The sequence below is a fragment of the Podarcis gaigeae genome, assembly GCF_964106915.1.
Source record: "Podarcis gaigeae genome assembly, chromosome: 10".
Lineage (NCBI taxonomy): Eukaryota > Metazoa > Chordata > Lepidosauria > Squamata > Lacertidae > Podarcis > Podarcis gaigeae.
In genome coordinates, this window is record NC_139686.1 from 19523870 (window position 1) to 19548071 (window position 24202).

At 44.5% G+C, this 24202-nt stretch overlaps 1 protein-coding gene across 1 annotated transcript in view; it reads right to left on the bottom strand.

The window, feature by feature from the left end:
- Positions 1 to 6672: 6672 nt before the first annotated feature.
- Positions 6673 to 24202, bottom strand: part of TMTC1 (transmembrane O-mannosyltransferase targeting cadherins 1) — a 144695-nt gene continuing 127165 nt past the window's right edge. The window contains exons 15-20 of the mRNA XM_083700118.1: positions 21160 to 21295; positions 20595 to 20739; positions 19075 to 19212; positions 18023 to 18145; positions 17255 to 17332; positions 6673 to 16148 (exon numbers count right to left, since the gene is read on the bottom strand). Of these exons, the coding sequence (XP_083556244.1) occupies positions 16014 to 16148; positions 17255 to 17332; positions 18023 to 18145; positions 19075 to 19212; positions 20595 to 20739; positions 21160 to 21295 (755 nt within the window). The 3' untranslated portion in view covers positions 6673 to 16013. The remainder of the gene's footprint in view (positions 16149 to 17254; positions 17333 to 18022; positions 18146 to 19074; positions 19213 to 20594; positions 20740 to 21159; positions 21296 to 24202) is intronic.

The window sequence follows — 24202 nt, forward strand, 5'->3', positions numbered from 1 at the left end:
CCCTGCTGCTCTGGCTGCCACAGAGTTGGCTCCTGAGCTTCTTGCTGTCACTTCTGACAAAGCTACTACAGAGCCCTTGCCTGACATTTTAGAAGAGCTTTCCCATGTGTCCTCTACAACCACCATTGCAACTAAATCCCCATTGGAACTTATCCAAGAGTCTTCTCTCAAGAACCTCGCCCAAAGTATTGCCACCATTGCATCAGAATCTCTGCTGGAGCCTCTTGTCACGACCCCTGACCCAACCACCGATCCCCCCATGGCCACGCCCACCTCTGTCACAGAGACCACTCCTGCATTTCTCACCACCACTGATGCTGATGCCACTGCGGAGTCCATTTCCAAGATGACTTCTGCCCCAACCACTACAGAGCTCTCACCTGGAGTGCTTTCAGGGTCTTCTCCTGAGCCTCCTGTATCCACTGCTACCTCAACTGCTGCAGAACCCTCACCTCAGCTCCTCAGCCTCTCTCCTCCAGACTCAGCCAGTGGGAATTTTCCTGAACCTCTCACCACCACTGTGGCAACGTCCACAGAGTCCTTTCTTCAGTACAACTCTACCTCTGCTGCCATGGAACTTCAAGAATTTGTTGATGAGCTTTCCACCTCCACCTCCACCCCCATCCCTTCCCCCTCCTCCACCCCCTCCCCCACCTCCACCCCTTCCCCCTCATCCAACCCCAACCCCACCCCCTCCTCCACCTCCACCCCCTCCTCCCCTTCCCCCTCCTCTACCCCCTCCCCCACCTCCACCCCTTCCCCCACCTCCACCCCTTCCCTCACCCCTTCCCCTTCCCCTTCCCCTTCCCCCACCTCCACCCCTTCCTCCACCTCCCTCACCCCTTCCCCCAACTCCACCCCCTCCCCCACCTCCTCCCCCTCCCTTACCCCTTCCCCCACCTCCACCTCCACCCCCTCCTCCACCTCCCTCACCCCTTCTCCTTCCCCCACCTCCACCCCCTCCTCCACCTCCTCCCCCTCCCTTACCCCTTCCCCCACCTCCACCTCCACCCCCTCCTCCACCTCCCTCACCCCTTCCCCCAGCTCCACCCCCACCCCCTCCCCCTCCCTTACCCCTTCCCCCACCTCCACCCCCTCCTCCAGCTCCCTCACCCCTTCCCCTTCCCCCACCTCCACCCCCTCCTCCACCTCCGCCTCCAACCCCACCTCCATTACTACTCACTCTGCCTCAAACGCTACTGAATCTCCCCCTACACTGGACACCACCACTGAACTCTCCACCTTCACAGAATCCTCTCCTGATCTTGCCACCACAGGATCTGAAGCCACGACTGCAGCATCCTTTCCCACGAGCCCTTCCACCACAAAAAGTAATATAACCACTGATGCTCCCCACAATACTAGCATTACCACAACTGCAGAGCTCTCTTCTGAGCCTCCTAACAGCACAGTCACCACTGCTGCGGAAAGTTCTGCCACACACCCCACTACTACTACCACTGCTGCATCAACAACTACCTCTGCCAAAGCTCTGTGCCTCTGTGTCTCCGAATCTCCCACCTTGCCCAAAGAGGCCACCACCAAAGCGCCCACGGCTACCACGTCCTCCACAATCACGACTTCTCCCCAACCGTTTGTCTCAACGCCCTCTGTTGCCCAGAAAGAGACTCCCCAGTCCAGCTCGAGCAAGCCCACTGTCATCACCTCGAGGGAGCAGCAGAAAGCTAAGCCAGAGGATGTGGTTGGGACCTCAACTCTGCTGACGACTGCAACAAGCCCCATTGTTGTCACGCAACAGAAGGAGATCCCCAAGCCCCAAGAGTACCTTCAATCTACTGCCAGCTTGGCGGAACTCTTCTTCCGAGTACAGGATAGGAAAGTGCAGCAGTTGATGCAAGCAATGCGGGATCTGCTGACCAAAAGGAGAAGAGGGCAGCAGCAGCAGCAAAAACAGCTGCGGCCCACATCTTCACAACCGCGGAAGACACCGACTCATGCCAGCAGGCAGAAGACGACTAAGCAGTCGCCAAAGCTCAAGGACAGACTTCAAAGATGAAGGCATGCAGTCTCTTTGGTGTCAAAGAAACAAAGTCCAATGGACAGGCTCCAGTCTGGCATTCTGGAGGTGGAACTACTCTAGGGCTGTCTCCATAACGGGTTGCAGCTCATCCAAGTCAGCTCTGAAGTCTTCCTTAAAGCGGATTCCCCATTACCTTGAGGCAAGGATGGGGACCAAACTGATAAAGGCTTAGGTTTTGGAGTTTTGAGAAGACAACGGTGCGGATGGGGGCTTGGAATTCTGTGAACTTGCCCTGGGGCGTTCCCGGTTTCAGCCTAATTTCCATGGAATGAAGAATTTCTCTCGTTAACGGGCCTTCTTTAAGTTGGAAGGTGGTTGGTCCCTGAACGGAGGAGAAAGCAGGGAAATGACTCGTTCTCCTTGTTTGGGTTTCCAGACAGGACAATAAATAAATGTGGTGTTTTGCAGAAAGGGTTGGAGGTCACTTCATGGGATCTAGAGGACACTACATGGGCCACCTGCAAAGTAGATTAATTCCCCCCTCGCATATGGAAGAACTGCATGTCTCATGTTCCTCACAACCTAGCGCATGGTCAGCCAACATGACAGAGAGGAGAGAGGAGGGAAACTCCTCCGGTAGCTGGTTGTCACCTTTGTTGCTGTTCCCACTCAACTGACAAAGGGAAGGGTGCAGAAGGTTGTGACAGCTTTCAGTAGTGGGAAGTGTCAGCAGCAGGAGTGGCCAGTGGGGAGAGATGTGGGGGCAGGGAGGTCAGGGCTGCTTAGGTGCAGGAGTAGGAGCTTGGTCCACCAGTGTCGCCTTATGGTCCTAGTGTCCCTACCACCACCTCCTCCTCCTTTGTGGTAAGTACCAGCAATGCCACTGCTGGAATGCCAGGTCCACAGAGGTGCCCCTCCTTGCCAACTGCTCCTGGGCAACACAGATGGGTCGGAATGCTTCTCTGAGCCAAAGAAGAATTCAGCTCATAAAAGTCACCTTTCATCTTGAGGTGGGTGTTACATATCCTCAATTCATTTCCAAATCTGCTCAGGAGAACTTTTGACAGTATTTTAAAAAGTAAAGACAGCTGCTTAGCAACAGAACCATCACATTGAATCTAAGATACATGCACCTTTTTAGTGCTCATTAGGCCAGAAAGCAATGAAACAGTAAGTGGGCAGGTGAGAATTTGCATGCTATGCCTGAGAAGTTTATTCTTCAGCATTGTTTCCCAAAGTCACTTATTACAACTCCAACTTGTGTGTGTAAAGTGATGGTAATGCAGCAGGATTCTTACAGGCATCTTGATTGGCCACTGTGAGACTAGGATTTTGGATTAGATGGGCCCGTGGCCCCATCTAGCAGCCTCATCTTATGTTCTTATTCCCTTTTTCAAACGCTGCTTGTAGACAGAGTAGACTGCTATAGCAAAATGTGTGCTCTAAGGGAGAGGAGCGTCAGTCATTGGGTCGGTAGGGTCACATCCAAGTCACAAGTTGTGTGTTTAGGGTTCGGGGAGAAATCCAATTTTGTTTGCATTTTAATGGGAAACTATCTAATTAGCGGGATGCGGGTGGCGCTGTGGGTAAAACCTCAGCGCCTAGGACTTGCCGATCATCAGGTCGGCGGTTCAAATCCCCGCAGCGGGGTAAGCTCCCGTCGTTCGGTCCCAGTGCCTGCCAACCTAGCAGTTCGAAAGCACCCCTGGGTGCAAGTAGATAAATAGGGACCGCTTACTAGCGGGAAGGTAAACGCCATTCCGTGTGCTGCGCTGGCTTGCCAGATGCAGCTTGTCACGTTGGCCACGTGACCCGGAAGTGTCTTCAGACAGCACTGGCCCCCAGCCTCTTAAGTGAGATGGGCACACAACCCCAGAGTCGGACACGACTGGCCCGTACGGGCAGGGGTACCTTTACCTTTACCTTTTATCTAATTAGCACTTATTGAACAAATGCTTGAACCAAAACAAAAGATGCATTTGTTAGTGAAAATAACATTCAGGGTGAACTATATTAGGAGGAGAGGGACGCAGGTGGCGCTGTGGGTGAAAGCCTCAGCGCCTAGGACTTGCCGATCGAAAGGTCAGCGGTTCGAATCCCTGCGGCGGGGTGCGCTCCCGCTGCTCGGTCCCAGCGCCTGCCAACCTAGCAGTTCGAAAGCACCTCCGGGTGCAAGTAGATAAATAGGGACCGCTTACCAGCGGGAAGGTAAACGGCGTTTCCGTATGCGGCTCTGGCTCTGGCTCTGGCCAGAGCAGCGATGTCACGCTGGCCACATGACCCGGAAGTGTCTCCGGACAGCGCTGGCCCCCGGCCTCTTGAGTGAGATGGGTGCACCAACCCCAGAGTCTGGCAAGACTGGCCCGTATGGGCAGGGGTACCTTTACCTTTACCTTTATATTAGGAGGAAGTGCTCGCAAATTATGCACATTAGTCAAAACAGCATACAAAAATGTGTGTTAGGAGAAATTCACATCAAAACAATGGCAAATTTTCATGAGGATGCGGAATAACTGAATTTAAGACTGAAAAAGAAAGGAAAATTGAGAGGAGCTGAAGTTGGTGGATTTGTCCATCTCTTTGTGTGCCGCCTCCCAATGTGTGCTTTGCGTATGCAATATCTCAGGTCTCATCCAGATAATTTCAAGTTATAAGAATTGTCCAAACCAAGGCACAATGAAGTGTCACCACTTATTTGCTAAGGAAGCTTTGCCAACGAGGCAAGATTGGACATGTACATATTCCAATTAGCGGCAAATCTGAAATCTGGGAGGCACAGTTGACTGCTAACCTACAGTCTCTTTACTTATTCAAAGCACAATCCTATCGACCTGATTGTTCCCCCCTTCCGAAAAACCACAAGGCGGCAAAAGTAATCTAATTCTAGCTCAATTGCTTAGTGACCTGCATTGCAAATGCTTTAAGCAAAAAAACTTTTATTTTTACAAGTGAGTAGATTTCCTTGCAGGGCTGTGTGCCTTGGGACTACAAATGAGTCTATAAGAAGTTAAGAATAAATATTCATAGCCAATTAATAAATATTTATAGAAGTATTTGGAGATGTATTTGCTCTTGAAGGCGGAAGACAGTATGAGAGAGATCATTATGTATTAGGACCCCGATGAATAAAAATAATATGGTATAAGGTACTCGTCTTCAACTGGTGAGTTGGGGCAAGGGATGGATAGCTCTGCCAACTTTCTTTCAATTTCTCATTTTCCCAATCTTCAGTTCTCCACACTTCCACATCAGGTTACAAATGAAGATTTGTCAGCATTTTAATGCATATTTCTCCTAATATACACATTTTAATGCAATTTTGCCTGATACATACATTTCTGCAAGCTATTTCCACCAATTTAATGCATTTCAGATGAGTTCTTCACTGATATATACACTTATATAAACTTATATGTTTAAAGCTGTATCATTCTTATCACTTTATACATGACTTCCTCCCCAAAGAATCCTGGGAAATGTAGTCTGCTAAGGGTGCTGAGAGTAGCCACCCCTATTCCCCTCACAGAGTGGTTTAACAATCAACCTTTCTTCCCAAGAAACTTTGGAAAATGGATGGAGAAGGATGGAGAAAATTAAGTTTTGTTGGCAAGTTGAAAGTCACCAAGTTAACAAGGGTGATACACTTGGCTGGCTCCCCAAAGTGTGTGTTTTGCCCTTTCTAAATGGAAGCCACTGATGACCACTATGCAATCTTGGCCAAACCATGGTTTAGTGCACCCAAATGGGTTCCCAGAGTGATTGCAGCTGGTTTACCCCTTCTCTGGTCCTGCTGATGAGCTATAGATCCACCACACTCAGACTGGTTCATATTGAACTTCCCCCATGCAAATGTGTTCATGGAGACATGTGGAAAATTAGTGTAAAATGGGCTGCATGTGCAGAAAACTGGCAGACATCTTGGAGCAATAGGATTCGGTTCTGTAAGAAATATGATGTTTTCAATCGTTCTCAAGTTCTCAGTTTGGGGAGGCTAAGGTAAGGTCCTTTCAATCACTGCCATGCCCCACTGTTATTTAAATAATTACTTCCATTGGGGTCATTTTCTCTGTTTTCTCTGTAAATGTTGCCCCAAGGTTGCAGAGTTAAATAGAAACCATGAAATGCAAAGCCCCAACTTTTTCATTATAGAATGACATTTTCACTGAAGCCCTGCAACTTCTGGTAATATGGATTTCTGGGTATTCTCTGTGCAGGGCATCTTGTACCCTTAAGTTGGTGTACATACTAGCTGACTCACAACTCCCATCTACCCCAGGCAGCATATCTAATGGTGGGGTATGATGGGATCTGTAGTCCAGAGCATCAGGTTGGGGAAAGCTAGTATGTACATTAATAGTGAAGAATTGCTACATTTGTGCTCCTCCCCATAATGCATATGTTCATGACGATTGGCCTGTATGAGAAACAGGGCTTTTTCTGTGGTAGCCTCTTGTAAATGGAATTCTCTGATGGAAGATACACCAGATATGCTCCACTGGCCCTTTAGAATGACCATGAAAAAGAGCTTTTCTGCACTGTGAGTTACTAGGAGTTAAGATGACTTTTAGATATTTCCTTTTCATTGGAATCTTTGTGTTTGCTTCTATTTGGTGATTTCTTTAAATACACTGCAGCCCTCTCAATCACACGCATGAAAGCACACAATGAAAGATTCAACTGTACCAGGCTAATTGAAAAGCAGTCTGGCAGAAGGAACTCAGACACGTTTATATTGTTTTTATATAAAATAGACATCTATATACATATGCTTTGTTCAAAGACTTCTTTGATCATAACCTCTGTAGGCAAAATTCATAATTTGACAATGAAAATAAAGGACCTTTCAAAATCCTGTTATCACTGACATACATCCCACTGCTAAATTGTGCATTTAATTGATGGAACAAAAACAACTGATAGTTCAGAAAGGCAAAAGTGATGGAGACAGAAGACAGAGAAACACCACAGCTATGCAAAATTAACTTCTGCTTGTTGAAGTAGATTAACGGCATCCAGTTTCAGCAGAGAGATTTCCATATTTTCATAGAAGCCACAGCCGTGACCCAGAGACTTTTCAGAAAAAAAATAATTTTCAAACAAATTCATATAAACATCACAAGGAAGTTCAGCACATATTTTCAGAGATTACCATCATCAATGGTGACACTTTTCAAACACCATTAACAGCCAAAGCAGGTTTTCTTGTCGCTGCTTGTTATTAAGTGTACATAGAAGCAGGCTGCTTACTTGATAAAACTATTGCACATCCCCCTTAAGGCAAAAAGCCCTTTAGGACTAAATTTTCACAGATGAAAAAGCAGGTGAGCAATAAGCCAAAGTGCAGTGCGACTGCAAACAAGAACCAAGATGCAGAAGGACCTTGGCAGGTTCTTAAATGAACCAATCAACTTATAGAGGCTGTGAATCAATCAATCAATCAATCAATCAATCAATCAACTTATAGCTTCCCAGAGGTGGTGTTAGGAAAACTCACATGGCCTACAACATTATGTTTGTTCTGAGTCCCACCAAGGTGGCTTGTCAAATTGATTTTGCGATTTTCATACCACTCAGTGCTAAGGGACGGATTCAGCTACCCCATTCCAGTAGTGAAAGGACTCCCAGAAGCACAATAGAACTTTCCCACCCACGCATCTCCCCTGAATCTGCTCTGGAGGTTCGTGAGAACCCCCAAATCAGTGCACCTCCAAATGTGAGATCATTCCTTCAGGCAAGCAGAAATGACTGTGCTAATGCGAACCATCTTCTTAGCACTACATTGAATTCCAGCCCAAACCTTTGCCACAACTAGGCCCCACCCACCAACAAAAGCATAAGAAAGTGCTGATGCACTAGGCACATGTACATCTTGTTGCAGTTGTCATGGGCACCTATTGGTGGGAGACTTTAGCTCGGTGCTAGGGCACAGCTTGCATGCAAAAGGTCTCCAGTTCAGTCCTGGGCACCTCTAGAAAAGGACCAGGTTGCTATGAGAGCTGAAATGCAGGTATCTCTCTAAACTTGCACATAACGAATGATGTTTACAGAGATGCATGTATTAGGGGAAAGTGTGCATAAAAAAATCAATATATAAGTAAAACAAAACAAAACAGTAATGAAATGTATTATGAGAAATTGCTTGCAAAAATGTGTATTTTAGTCAAAACTGCATGCAAATTTGTGTTTATCAGGAGAGATTCACACTAAAATGCTGAAGTAATTTTCGTGAGGATTTTTTTTTTTTTAAATGAAATTAGGAAATTGTTGCAGAAAGTGAAGAACTAAATTCAAGATTGGAAAAATAAGAAGAGGAAAGAACAGAAATTAATAGATTCCTCCATCCTTACATGAGACCCCCAGGCAGCTGCTGTCCATCAGAATAGACATACTGGGCTAGATGGAACAATGGTCTGAAGACAGTTTCTTATGTTCGTATGAATGGTGTTCATAAAATGTAATACATTTTTCACCCCTAGCCTCTACATGGTGCAGTACTGACATTTTAAACTCAAGATGCCACAGATAAATCCTGGGACCTTCTATATAGGGGAAAAAACACATGTATTCCATCTCTCAGCAAGCCCTGGAGCTTACTGTCAAATCTTCTGCTGCCATGGCCACTTAGGGGAAAGACCTAGAAATTCCTAGCACTTCCCTGTGTCCTGCAAAGCAGGCCCAATAGGCATGAGAAATCTGCTTTTCAGGGAGACTCCCCTCCCCATTGTTGATCTTCTGTTCAAGGAAACATGCATGTGCTTCAGAGGAACCCTAAGAGTCCCTAAAGACAGCAGTTTGAAGACTACAGGCACACACATCTGGCACACCAAATCATGCTGTACTGCTCTAGATGTTGCTGCACTACAGCTCCCTCACCATGCTGGTTGAGTGCGATGAGAATTGTAGTCCAACAACATCTGGAGAGCCTCAAGTTTTCTATCTCTGGGCTACGTGAATGCAGCACTTTGAAGACCTCAGGAAAATGAACCAAGAACAAGGGGCGAAAGTACACAGAGGTTCTGCTATTCAAACACCCGTTATATATAAATTCACTTATCCAAACACAAGGAATTAGTACCCAAACCTCACTATACACACCACAGGTTCAGATCTCCAAACTGCCAGACCTGCATGTAGTAGTGTAAACAAATCAACAGACCTAAAGAAGCTTTATTTTTTTGTGTTTTGCTGGTCCATGGCAGTTGTTTCATCAGAAACCATGATGAGAGAGAGGGAGGGATCAGAAGAATAAGAGAGCATTTTGCTCTTCCTTGTTAGCTTTTTGCAAGGTTTCAGAGGGTTTTCACACCATTTTATGGTCAAAATTCCATGGCTGGGAACACATTAGAAATTTCCCCATAGGAATCAATGTAAATTGTCAACTCATTATGCAAATGCTCAGCTAACAAATGTTTTCCTGAGAGCACATTGCATTCAGATAGCAGGACCTGTGTGTATGCTATTTGTAGACTGGAGCAATAGAATTTCCCCCTCAATAGCTTGCTTTCCTTTTTAAATAAAATATAATCCTAGCCTTCACAGTGACATAGGGAAGCAGGAGCTCCCTTTTCAGTGACTTGCCACTTGATATGATATTGAAATATATATAATCTCCATACCCTGAAATTTTATCCTATTCCCTCAGAGCCATCTCTTCCTTTTGGGTTTGGCCAGCGTCTGTGTGTACAGGTCTGCTTTGAAAACAGTACTTAAGCAATATAAGAAGAAAGCTGCCAAGCAACATTATTATTATCTGTAATGCAAAAAAGGTGTCCATAATACATGCTGTGCAGGCTAAGTATATGGCAGTAGCAGGAAAGGAGCCAGAGTATTTATAGCTGCATTACGTCGGTGAGCTATGACGGAAAAAAAGAGAGGGGAAGAGCTGCCTTATATCTATGAGAACAAGATCAATTTTATTACCAATTAACCTGCTCTATTAGTTCAGCAGAAGTGGGAGAGAAATCCATTGTAATGTAATTAGACAAATATGAATCCTTATTTAAAAGTGAGCCTTTCACCAAGACTTTCCTGATTCACCTAGCAAAGGGGCCCGAATCAGACCATCAATGGAACCATTCCTGTTATTAAAAAATTAACACACATGATTCTCTTGTGTATATAGAGTTTGGTAAAACTGCAGTCATGGCACTGGGAGACAATACACAATTAAATGAATTGCTGCATTAGTCGGCATGAGGTTTTAAGCCTATAAACTGTTACTGCAGGAGAGGTGCAGCAGAACAAGAAGTATAATCCTAAAGAGTGTTCATCTCTTTTCTCCAGAAATACAACAACTTGTCTGATCCCAGCTGCATTTCCAAAACATGTCAACTGCATTGACTATTTTATATATATTGCATTTACGGTATATCCTGCCTTCCTCCAAGGAGCTTGAGGTGGCATACATAGTTCTCCCGATTTTATCCTCCTCCCGATTTTATCCTAACAACAACCCTGAGAGGGAGGTTAAACTGAGATTATCCATGCCATAATTGTGGCTGGGTAGTAGATGCAAAAGGAAGTTTATTCTGGGTTGGGAGGCATGGAAGAATACAGCATCCGCTTCTGCTTATTGACTGCAAAATCTTAACATATTGAGGAATGTGCATGGCTTGAAAGTGGCTTGCTTTGTTTTAGGAGGGGGTGGTTTTAACCCCTGGGAAAAGCAGCTGTGAGCAAGCTGGATTAAAAGTAATTTTCACCATCAGACTTGCAAGCCAAAACATGTAAAATTGAAGACAGAAAGGCTGATAGGAAAAGATTGTGACATGGATGCCTTTTAGTCAAGACTAACTCATATGACGGCTCTGATGGACATCCTTGGGTTGTATTCAATTGTTACTCTAGAGTAGATCCACTGAAATTAAGAGGGCTAAGTTAGTAATAACCATGATTTCAATGCATCTACCTCTGAGTAAAAGTTCATGGACTACAATCCTTTAATACTATTTCAGGTCTAATGTAAAGAGGGACTGCTATCTTTTCTGCAGCCACAATGAATTTTGGATGGTTTCTGATTAAATATACAAATTTGACCAAATCTAAAGCCTTCCCTTCATCCGCCCTCTCTGCCTCCCTTTGAGATTCAGGGTGATATTAAACTCAATAATTGTGTGAGTTGAATGATTCCACTTACGGAACTTTCCTTCCCCTCCTTCTCTGTGCAGACCCTGTGCCATTCCCCAAATCTACTCTGGAGGGGTGGGGAAACCCCCAGAGCATACTTGGGGGAGGGTGCCAGGGAAAGGAGGAAGTAGCATTGTACAAGCTGAAGTCGTTCCACTTGCACGATTATGTAACCAAATACAACCCTCAGTCCCCAGTGTCAACACCTGGCAAAGGTAACTGGATGAATTAACATGTGGTAATCATACTAAGACAGGAAAGCTTTGCTTAACCATTATCATTATACTAGCAAAACAAAACCAAAAAAATTTGTATTATCTCAGATCAAGGAGAGATTTTCAAGACACCATTCCTTAAAAAAAAATGTGTTTTCCTTAAGTTATAAAAATAAACGCAATGTGTACATTCTGGATCTATGCAGCCAATATGTAGAATGATAAATACTTATACTTATATTCAGTGCTTTTTTTTTCTTAAAAAATGTTTAGGGGTACTCTCATTTTGACTCAAGAAAATCACCATTTTATAGTTCAAATCGGAAAAAAATAAATACAGTAAATGGACAAAAGTACAAAGATTCATAAAATGTTTAGGGGTATGCGTCCCCCCAGGAAAAAAAGCACTGCTTATCTTGTTTTACAAATCTAATGTCTTCTTGTCTTTCAGTCCTCAGATATGTTACAATTAGGTTTCTAAGTATTATCAAGAAGTATTGGCTTACAGGGAAAGCTATGAAGGCTGCAATCCCATACTCACTCACCTGGGTCTGCTCAGTGAGACTAACGACAGAGTAGAAATGTATAGGATTGCACTGTAGCGTATAGATGCTTGAAAATGAAATATTATACATTTGTGGCACTGTAGGTCTCCAAAGACTATGGTCCAGATCTAGCTGCAGTGAGCAAATCATAAGTTAGGCACAACTTGTTCTGTTGTTTTCAGTGGGCTGTAGTCACACCTTATGCCAAAATCACAAGTGCATTTTAATTATCAGTGGGGAAAGAGATTTTAATTTTCACTCTGGATTTTTCTCTCACTCCAGCTAATGCAAATCTTACCTTTCACAAGTTATGCTCTGCTGGTTTTTAAATGTCACTGCAACCCTTCCCCAACCAGCTAGTCCAATTGCAAATCTATGTAGATTGCCCTGCAACTATACTGGGATATCATCAAATACAAATTCTTGTCGTTTTCCATACCACTTTTTTCTTTTTTACCATACTTTCTACCACCCATTCTCTAGTGAAATTGTATAGTTGCCTTGTCAGTTTTTCTTTCCTTCTCCCTTATTGAAGTAATTAGTGTGTGCTGCATGTACGTATATGCTTTCCTAAAGGAAAAACAGAAACTTCCCCTCTCTTCAGCCGTAGCCTGGAGGCAGAGGAAAGGGCTGGCATTAGAGAAAAATAAGTCCGCAACGATGTCAGTTTCATTGGAAAGCAGAGAAGGCAGGGACAGTGAAGAAAATATGCATTCATGAGATTGATAAGCATTCCCCACCCCCCACCCCAGTATCAATTTCTCCGTAGAACACAGGTGGGGGTAGTGCAATAAATATTTATGGATGAAACTGACAACGCCTCTCCCGTGCTTTGGTGCAGGGAGGAGATATAAGAATGTGAAAAACACATCCCAATTGTGTTTAATTCGAGAGAGAGAGAAAAAGGTAGGCGGAGGATTAAAAATGCATGTCAACTAGAATGCATCAGTTCACAGGTGATAACCCCCCCCCCCCCAGGAAGGTTGAAAGGTGATTGTAAATCCATATTTCTCCATGCCTGTCAATCAATTTAAATGACTGATACAAGCACATTTAAAAATTGTATTCCTGTCTCCCCCAGGCATCGCAGCAATGGGAGTAAAGTTCATGCAGATGCATGTGAAATCTGCCCAACACAAGTTGGATCAGAGCCTAGGTGCACAATCTACCAATGAGTTGTTCATTTCAATGGGGTTTGTTCAACAGAACTTCATGCTGGAGTGTATCGTGTTTCCCACAATAGTTTTACTGGGAATATCTATAATCATTGGGCTTACACGCTTTGCCAAGAACAACAACATTTAAAGGCATGCTAAAAGAAATGCAGGTGATAAAATGGACCTTAGATATAAGTTAACAAAGTTCAGCTGCCTTGAGGCCCAAAATTAACTGCTGGAAAACTATTCCCACCCCCAAACCCCTCTAGATTTATGCCCCACCCTGAAAGCTCAGGGTGGTACAAAGAATTTAAGCAAACAAAGGGACATTTACTAGTAAATCTTTAAACCTAATTCTGCATCTCTTGATGCTCCATCATATCTACTCTTTTCAGCATTCTTAACTTGTGAAGTGGCGTGCTGCATTTGCCGTCACAACAACCACATGTAATAAGTAAACACTATACACATTTCACAGATGGGGAATGGGAGCTAACACACAATGACTTGCCCAAGTCCATAGCAGAAGTGGGACTTGAACCCAGGTCTCCAAACTCTCATTCCACTGGGGCACACTATCTTATTATTAAGGCCACTCAGAGTAATTATATTTTTTCCAATAAAGATATTGAGGTCCACTTCCTTTGCCACTCTAGAATGCCTTGAGGCATTTAACAATTTCTGCCCAAGTTTCCCAAGCTGCCCTTTTGCAGACAACAGTGATTAAGTACTGGCAACCAGCAGCCACCAAATAGTGCATATGTGGGGGGAAGGTATTGTCCCGCCAAATGATGAGCATCTGCCACTCTCCAGATTCCTTAAAGTGTGGTAAATTACCAAACAAGGGGCGCAGAAAGTAGTTACATGTATATCACAATTAAATTATTAACTGGTAAACAGTCATCAGTATTTGTTTGACAGAAACTCTAAAACAAAACAGACACAATCCTCATTGAGGCCAATGTCTAGCAAGAGGTAGGAACAAGTTGGACTACAGCGCTTTGTGTTTTAGTAAAGCGTTTGCTGCCTGTTTCTTGGCTGCAGACTTGTTCGCAGAGCAGAGGTCTTGCTGACAGAGGGCCTCTTCACTTGACGTCATGAACCCCGTCAATGCACACGACGTCTGAGCTCTTTATCGAGCATGTGGAATCCTCGTTTTAGTAGGATTTAACTTTATTCAATCAATGGAGCAAACAAGGATCGAGAAGACAAGAATCTTTAGAGCTCTGAGGCATCTGAAATATGTTCTGAAGGGGGGGGGTCACCAATGTGGTGCCCTTCAGACGCTGTTGGGCTACAAATCCTGTCATCTCCAACCAATGGCCATACTGGGTGGGCCCAACGGGAGCTGCAGTCCAGCAAAATCTGGAGAGCACCATGTCGGCCACCCTTTATAGGCTAGAAATATTAACAACTATTCACATACATTCCCCCTCTGTGGTTGCTACCTTCTCTGGCTTCATAAAAATAAGAGCAACATCCACAAGTTTAGCTACATTCCCAGTAGTGAAAGATATCACTTATGCTGCAGAGAAAAGTTAAATAACGCTCAAAAATAAACACCCAATCCCTGTGAGCTTCCTTCTTCTCTACCATATTTATCTTTTATCTCATTTTTTATTCAGCGGGAGAAAGGGAATCTCCATATGGAGGTGGGCAGAACAAGCCTCAAAATCCCTTTCTTCACTCACTCCCCTGTGCCTCGTGCACAAATCAAGTCCAAAGACCACTGGAAAATGATCCCATCATCTCTGTCTTCAGCTGAGATCCAAAGAGCCACTGGTGTGTGCCTAGTGGACCTTCTAAGGCCTTCCTTCCTCCTTTGGAGGAAGTTCAGTTCATTGGCTTTGCACACAGACAGGTTCAACCCTCACCATCTTCAGGTAGGACTGGGAATGTCCCCGTCTGAAACCATGGAGAGCTGCTACCAGTCAGTGTAGACAATACTGGGCTGACTCAGTATAAGGCAGCTTCCCATATGCTCCCAACAACCTATTGTGCCACTACCGTACAAGCTGTCCTGAAAACTCAGGAGAGCTCCTGAGGTCAGTCTCTGAGGCAAAACAAGGGTCTATGATTGGGGGGGGGGCAGTGTGCATGGGTTCAAGAGCAACTTGGGACCCTAATATCATTGATATGGGAAGAAGCCATATGACAGGGTTTTTCCAGAGCTGTTTCTCTCCGTTCCCCCATCTGGCACTTTCATTCTCTACAAAAACAGCAACCACCCTGTTATTTGGATCGAAGAAAAGCAGAGCTACTAAACTTCTAACACTGTGTGAGACCTTCAGTACAAACTGCAATGAAAAAGATTTTTCATATGAGTGACTTTTTCTTCTGCAACTGCCCTCATGATCGAAATATTCAGCTGAGAGCTAGTTGCACCCACCTCCTCTTTGGGTGATGGAGAATTGCTTTCCGGGAAATGCAACCAAAATCCCTATTGGGGCCTAGAAGGGGGCTGCTATTTCTTTACCTCTTTGGCTGCTGCCCACTATCTTCTTGGCCAATCAGGTGCCTGGCTTTGGTAGGCCTCTATGGTAAAATATTCTTTATATCAAGACTGAATGGTGGGGGCTGCCTCCTCTGTTCCTTGCTGAATCAGGCCACTGTTTCACTTCTCATAATCATCCCAGTGCTTGATGATGATGATGATGATGATTTTTAACAAGTGAGAGACATGGACGTTATATAAGCATTTCCTACTGTCAGCACTAATGGAAAGTAGCATGAGGCAAACCCAAATATAATTCTGGATTACGATGAGCTTTTCACCCATCCTTCGGCTCATCCAGAGAGAAGAAGCAGGACTCCCCATAGCTTTCTGGTGACTCCAGTATGATTCCCATGTGCACCCTTCTTAGTCTGAGTCACCACTGCCTCCCTGCTAGGTCCTTTCAGTTCACTTCTGTCTTGTGTGGGCTTCGGGGCTTCCACAATTTCTGCTCATCTCCAGGAGACATTGCACTCCACTGGCTGTCCCCCATTTTTATCCCCTCTCTTGAACTTCCTGCAGCCGTTTCTCCAAGCGGTCCAGTTTAGCCAAGTTCTCTTTCAGAAGCTTGCTGTTTGGAACCAGCTGCAAAGCTTTCTTATAATAGCCACGTGCCATGATGTAGTTGCCCTGCAGAAGAAAAGGGGGAAGGAGGAAATCATAGCACCCGTTGCAAAGCTCCTGTTGCTGAAATGCCATTCCTAACAGCCCTGTCCTAGTCTCACACGCCAATAGCTACAAATGTGCTGACACAACCAGCATGGAATTGTGCAATAGTGAAGGAATGTAGTCCAGTGGCCAAGACACCAAACTTTGTCCCTGGTTCAGATTGACAAAGTAGGAACTACACAGACCTATGTCTCAGGTGGTTGTTGGGCAGAGGAATCTGTGCTATAGAAAGCCAGTGTAATTTACGCTGGGGTAAATTATGCAAGTGTAATTTCCCCCAATTCCAAACTCCTTTCAGGAGCAGGGCTACTGTCAACTAAGCCAGACTGAGCCTGGCAGATGGAATACAAGCCGTTAAAATAGTTCAGCTTAACACGTTTTTGCCAGGCTAACTTCTGTTGAGTTTCTAGGTCCTGTGACCAAACTGAAAGGAGTTTGGAATAGGGGTAAGTCCCCCACTGCTGGTTTGCCCTCCTCTACACCACATCCTTTTTGCAGGGACTTACTCAAACCCTAGGGGATGTGGGTGGCACCGTGGGTTAAACCACAGAGCCTAGGGCTTGCCGGTCAGAAGGTCGCCGGTTCGAATCCCTGTGACGGGGTGAGCTCCCGTTGCTCTGTCCCAGCTCCTGCCAACCTAGCAGTTCGAAAGCACGTCAAAGTGCAAGTAGATAAATAGGTACCGCTCTGGCAGGAAGGTAAACGGAATTTCTGTGCGCTGCTCTGGTTTGCCAGAAGCGGCTTCATCATGCTGGCCACATGACCTGGAAGCTGTACACCGGCTCCCTCGGCCAATAAAGCGAGATGAGCGCCGCAACCCCAGAGTCGGTCACGACTAGACCTAATGGTCAGGGGTCCCTTTACCTTTTTACTCAACCCCTTCTGAGCCTTACACCATCAAAGTACACTCTGAATAGAATATTCTAATATATATGCCAAAATGAGTGATTTGATGGACCTCCAACTCCTATCTTAACCCTGCCTAGTTATCTCTGAATCACTTTCTGCCCTTCTTTGTTCCTCAGCAAAGGACCACATCCATTGGCAGAGCCTGCGAATCTTCTTACCTTGATATGCTCAATCCCCCCCATGTTCATCCAGGCTTGTGCTTGTTCCGGGTTGAAGTCTACAGCAACTTTATAGCTCTAAATTAACATGAAAAACAAAACAAAGCCCAAATGTTGGAACAATCCTGCCCCCAGTGTGGAAATCTCAAGAGAGTAAAGGAACGTCACTAACATGCCTTTCTGAAATCTCCTCAGAGCTACAAGTGATTTCAAAAACTGCTTCACAGTCTTAGGGGCTTACAATAGGATGGTACCATTCTGTTAAGGCTCTGAAAAGCTATTTCTTGAGAGAGCGGGGGGAGGGGGAGGCAGGGGCACAGATTGCAAACTAGAACCTTGGGAGGTTATAATGCTTGCACTGAATTGGAGGAGAGCATTATGAATCATAGAGATTTCAGAAAGGAGTGTCAGCAACATTCCTCCAGAAGACTGGGTAATAAAACACATGCTTGATCATAGGAACGAGGACACACCGTGCTGAATCTTAAACAGACCAGATATACAGGATGTCTGCCTGCATCTCTGGCTTCACCCCTTTGCCACATAAATCGAGCAGCAGTTTCAGGGCACCCAACTGGGGGAGCAGGGATTCAGGATTCCTAAAGTGCCTTCTTCATGGGGCACCCCATTTGCCTCATCATCCTCAGCTGTGTGGGGGCCCACTTGAATGTATGCCGACCAATCTGAAGATCTGTGTGCTACATTAAATGAAACAGGTGGCTGGTGAGTTAAGACAGCCATGTGCTTTTTAATTATTATTATACTTACCTCAAAAGCTTTGTCCAGGTGATTTTGTTCTCTTAGCTGGTTTCCTTTAGTGAAAAAGAGTTCTGATATGACTTTGGGGTCCTTTGGTTTCAGCTGTAGAGCTTTGTCTATGGCTTCAAGCGCCTGAACAAACACACAAACAATGATAAATATGGATCATTTGAGCAAAACTCCTATAACATTTTGGTGTTGATTCACGCATGTTTTTAGGTGTACACATAAACACATGTAATGTACATTTGTATCATAAAGGTATTCTCATCAGAGAACCAGAACTGGCTGTGGTTTTCTGACAAGTGTCCAGCCAGTCACAAACTTGGTTTTGCTCCTCCATAATGTGCGGAACAGATCCAAAGTCAGAGGTGAACATGGGTGAAAATGCTTTTGCAGACTTCATAATGTTTTGTCAGTAGTCTGTACCTTGATGTTCCTGCCCCCTTTTAACACTGAGGAAAACATCCCTACTTCATTCTGAAAGCACCAATATTTTTATTATTGGACATACAACCCTTCCCTTTGCTGCACTACTGATCAGGCAATTTGTGTAGCTACTTTTTGCCATTTTTTTCTGGCAAGAAAACTAACATTTCACCAGCAGTTGGATCCTCAGTACCACTTGCTGAAGGAAGTTGGAAAATGGAGTCTCTCCTCTACTTCTCCAAAAAAGTCTCTTCTGAGAATCAGGGAACCCTACTGGGTAAGATTGGCGGTTGATGGGAGAGGGTGGAATTACATCAAACTAGGCAGAGTTACTAGGCAGAGTTGAGGATGGTCTCCTGAATATCTGGAGAGGCTTATTGAGATTGCTGAAGGAAGTAGGGGAAGGGAAAATCTCATTCCAGCAGCTTTCTTCTGCAAACGGTTCTTAGACCCAAGCTGAGATCTTAGCACTCAGTGACAATACATGCACAAAGCCACATGATGTCTGTGTTGGCTTAAGGGTTATTGCTATGCATCATTTTAGGTCTAACTCCACCTGATGGGTGGACAAAGACTGATCTCCTAACCAAGTGCTTTGACTGGAAGATTTCCCACCAGAACAGCGTTCCTACCTTGTTGTAGTTCTCTTGCTTGCTGTAGATGGCTGACAAAAGGCGGTAGCACTCCAGGCATTCTGCCTCCTCAGTCACAATATGATTGGTCATTTGTTCCGCTTCCTTGGTTTGCCCCATCATTGCTAAAACTTGAGCCTACAAAAAAACCCCAAAAGAAACAAACCCTAAAAGGTGTTCTGATTAGAGGACCACATATTTACAAGCATTCTGTGTCATCACAGGAGTTTATAGGATGATTTTCCAAATCTATCAGAATGCCTCACATACCGATGGCAACTAATCAAAGGCATCTCCCAAAACGATACCTCTGACATGATCTGTCTCCCTTTTTCTCTTTTACTGAAGAAGAACAGGATATTTTAATGCTCTCATCACCACAGAGGGGTGTCTGTGGAGGGGATATATATATTCAAAATGTCCAGCCAACCAGATTGGTAGCTGGGTTCCTACTGAGGATATTTGGCAAGCCAACGTGACAGTGATGTGGGATTGAGGAGTGGAGTGATCATTTTGTGGTATTATGGCAGCGGACAAAGCTGCATTGCAACTTTTGAATAAATGTTTACTTTAATTTTAAAAAATCTTTTTTTAAAAAAGGGGGGTGACTTTCCAGTGAGTGAACTTTGCAACACTGGAACCTCACTGGATAAGATGTTACCATGGAGGAAGCCACACACCTCAACTCATTGGGTGGGCACCAGAGCTGGATGATAATAATCTGAACCCCTGACTGGTTTATATGGGAGCAGGCCATTTTTCAAATGCTCTGGTCTTAGCCCATTTAGAACTTTAAAAGGCTAATACCAGCACTTTGAATTGAGCCCAGAAGCAAACTGGCAGCCTGTCAAGATCTCTAAGTACCGGCATTACAGTTGTCTAACTAGCTGCTGCCAGGGCATTGATAATTGTAGTCAGATCACTTCTCAACATCAGCTTTGGGAAGCTTGGACTCATATAAGCCTTCCCTGTTCCTCTTCCAGCATGGCTGGAAGGAAGAAATCAGAAGCTTACATTTTTGTTAGAATGACCACAGTTTAATATTACATCCAAACCATAGGTTGTGGTTAATTTTAACTATGGTTTGTTGAAACAAGCCAACCTCTTAAGCTATAGTCTGAAGTTGCCTTGTTTCAACAAACCATAGTGACTATTAGCCACTGTCTGTGGGGTTTGAACAACACAGCAAGCTGTGCTTAACTGAAAACAGAAGTAGGAGTCTTCAAGCTCTTCTTCATAGTCATGCCAGAAGAAAAGTGGGAGTGTACAAACCCAAGGCTTGGGGATGGCTCATTCTCATAATTCAAAACCATGGTTTAGTGGTACATCTAAACAGTCCACTTCCTCTCCCAGACCTACAGTAACTGCAAGTAGAAGCAACTGCAAAGCTGAAATCCACTGACCTTCACAGAGTCAGGAGTAGAGGAACTGCTCCTTTGACATGGAAGGACAGTTGCCCTTGCTATGGTTCCAATGGTCAGTATGATATAACTCCCCCTCCTCTGCCCCCCCCCACTCACCAATGCCAGCCGAGTCTCCTTGTTGGATGGTTGAAGTGCTGCAGCTTCCCTGTACACCTTTAAGGCGTCTTCATATCTCCCTGTGTTATAATACAGAGCTCCAAGAGGAGACAAGATTTCAGCCTTCCGTGCTACTTTCAGTGCCCTAAATGTTGGCAACCAAAAAGAGGGGAGCAGTGGAAACAAGGAAGCAAATAGCATGGATTGAAATGTGCCTGCTGTTAGGCTCCAAAACAAATACACAAGCAGTTATATAGGATGCTGCCTTCTATCATCATGATCGCTACTCCCCTCGCCTATTGATGCCTTTCTTGTGGCTTTACTTCCATGGCAACAACTACATTATTCTGCATTTCAGGAAATAACCCAAACTTCTACAGTTGCAATAAATGGCATGAGCAAAGTGCATTATGCAGTTATTACTTACATCATTTGTTCAGAAAATTGCCATTTACATTTTCCTTTGTACATATCTGGGATTTCTTACAAATAGATGCCTTGAGCCCCCAAAAAGGAATTTGACACTATAAAGTGGCACACACATCCCCATCCTGCCTTGCCTTACCGTTTGTACCAAGTTTCAGCATCTTTGTTCTGCCCCAAGGAGCGGTACAGCCTGCCGAGGTTCACCATGGCCACATGATGACTGGGGCTAAGCTGAATGGCCTTCTGGTAGTGGGAAACTGCAGTCTCTGGAGAACCTAGGAAATAAAGAGGGTTTGGTTACGGCTTCTCTTTACATATCTTGCAAAGCTATTATGGATTCTGTTCGTGCTCATATATTTGGGAATGCATATGAAAACCAACCACACCTTCAAGAAGAGTCTGAAAAACTGTGTTCTTCAACCCTAGGTCACCTGCGTCTCTTGCATTATTTGTAGAACGTTTTAAACCCAGCTTTCCTCCAAGGCAACCAGGATGCCACACATAGCCTTCAACACATAGCAAGGGACTATGAGACACTGGACAGGGAGCTGAAGAGCTGCGTGGAGAACATGGAGAAATGCTATTGGGTGGCAGAGAAAAGGCGGAACTACTCAACACCTACTTCACCTCTGTCTTCACCCAAAAGGAAAGTGATGCCCAGCCTGGTGATAACAGAATAAATGATGTAAGGAGAAAGCTGAAGCCCAAGATAGGAAAAGAGGTAGTAAGGGAACATCTAGCTACTTTAAATGAATTCAAATCTCCAGGGCCTGATGAGCTGCATCCAAGGGTACTATAGGAGCTTCCGGGTGTTATTTCACAGCCTTTGTCTATTATCTTTGAGAATTCTTGGAGAACAGGCAAGGTCGCTACAGACTGGAGGTGGGCAAATGTTGTCTCCATCTTCAAAAAGATGAAAAAGGAAGACCCAGACAACTACCGACCAGTGAGCTTGACATCAATACTAGGGAAGGTCCTAGAACAGATAAATCAACAGTTGGTCTGTGAGCATTTAGAAAAGGATGCTGTGATTACTAAGATCCAGCATGGGTTTCTCAAAAATAAATCACGCCAGACCAATCTGATTTCTTTTTTTGATGGAATTACAAACTTGGTGGATCAGGGAAATGCTATGGACATAGTGTATCCTGATTTCAGTAAGGCATTTGACAAAGTCCCCCATGAGGAAGCTGGTAAAATGTGGGTTGAACGAAGTAACTGTTAGGTGGATTTGTAGCTGGTTGACTGACCAAACCCAAAGAGTATTCATATACAAAGATTCTCCAAATACACACAAACATATTTATCCTCACAACAACTATGTGAGAGGTTAGGCGGAGAGATGCTGATTAGTCCAAGGTTACCCAACTTAAGAACCTTCAGAAAAGCCTGCTGGAGAAGGCCAATAGCCCAGCACCCCATTCTCAAGTGGCCAACCAGATGCCTATGGGAAACCAGCCAACAGAACATGAGCACAAGAGCCCTCTCCCCTCCTGTGGCTTCCAGCAACTGGTATTCGGAAGCACTGCTGCCCCCAACCGTGGAGGTAGGCCATAGCCTTCATGGCTAGTAGCCACTGATAGCCCTCTCCTCCATGAAAAGAGAAGAGATGTCATAGAAGAGTGGAGATTTGTACCTGAGACTTAAGTGCAGCATCTCTAATCGCTACACCACACAGGCCAGCCTAACTGACCCCATAGGGCTAATGGGTGTGGGGGAGGGAATGCATTGTTCATGGAAGTTAGTGGGGGTGGAGATGACTTGCTCAAGGTTACCATTTGCACTTGGCAGAGGTGGTCTTTATTTATGATGTAAATAAAAGTATAACCTGCTCCTCTAACGATGCTAAAAGAAGCTTGCAAGAAAAGCTTTTTTTCTTAAAGACACTAACATTTTTTTAAAGACACTAACATTAAACAGGAAAAAAAACAAAACAGCACAGTTACAGGTATTTTATTCCTTCTATCAATAAATAAATTGGTTTAGTCTAAAGTGTCCTTTCGTGGCAAAACCTAAGACTGTATTTATGCATCGCCACAGGATGGAGCTGCTTGACTGTATTTTTCATGGACAGACGTGACAGATGAAATTTTGGAGAAATCCATTACAGCAGAGAAGAAGAGAGCAAGAGAGCGCTGAAGCTGTGTGTAAACTGATTAAGTAGTATCATTCATCAGTGTCTTATGCTTAAAAAAAAAGCCAACAACCCACAACCGATGTGTTGATGTTAATTTCATCCTGCAGAAAAGTGACAGATTGCTAGCCTTGGGAAGCAAACAGCTATTTAAGATAAATTTTGTACATGAATCTACTGCCTGTCACATGGAAACATCTTCCACAGCAGTATGCATACATAATCTGCATGTGAAATGCAAATAAATACATCAAGGTTAAAAATAACCAATGTTTAAGAATTGTAAAATAAAAGGGGGGGGGCGCCTCTTGTTAATTTCACTTTATTTGAAACTTTCAGTCATGCCCTCAAGGCCAAAGCATATTTACAGTGATTCAAGACCCTTCAGCTGTTTTATTCACGGCAAACTCCCATCTCTCACAGCAATAGAATCACAGAATTGTAAAGTTGGAAGGGACCCCGAAGGACCATCTAATCTAGTGTTTCCCAAACTCGAGTCTCCAGCTGTTGTTGGACCACAACTCCCATCATACCTGACTGCTGGTCCTGCTAGCTAGGGATGATGGGAGTTGTAGTCTAAGAACAACTGGAGACTCAAGTTTGGGAAACACTGATCTAGTCCAACACTCTGCTACACAAGAATATGCAGCTGTCCCATATGGGTATGAAATCTCAACCTTGGCGTGATCAGCACTACACTCTAATCAAGTGAGCTACCCAGGCCAATCTAGACGACTGTAATGAACTCTTACCTTGGGCTCCCCTTTGTGCTTACCTTCAATGGTAGTCCTGTAGAGAGCAGACCTACTGAAATTAATTATCTTAAGTTTGTCATCTTTATTAACATCAATGGGTCTACTCTGAGTAGGGGTAGCACTGAATACCACTCTGAAGCTGCAATGGTTATAGAACGAAGTGTCTTGCCTCTTGGCAAGAGTGCTAGGAAGAAATGCCGTCTGTGCCTCTTGTATCTGTGTTGGTGTTCTGTAGCTTTCAGGATATGAACTGTGATTCTGGTTTTGATTATAAACCTCTAAATGTCTTAGCC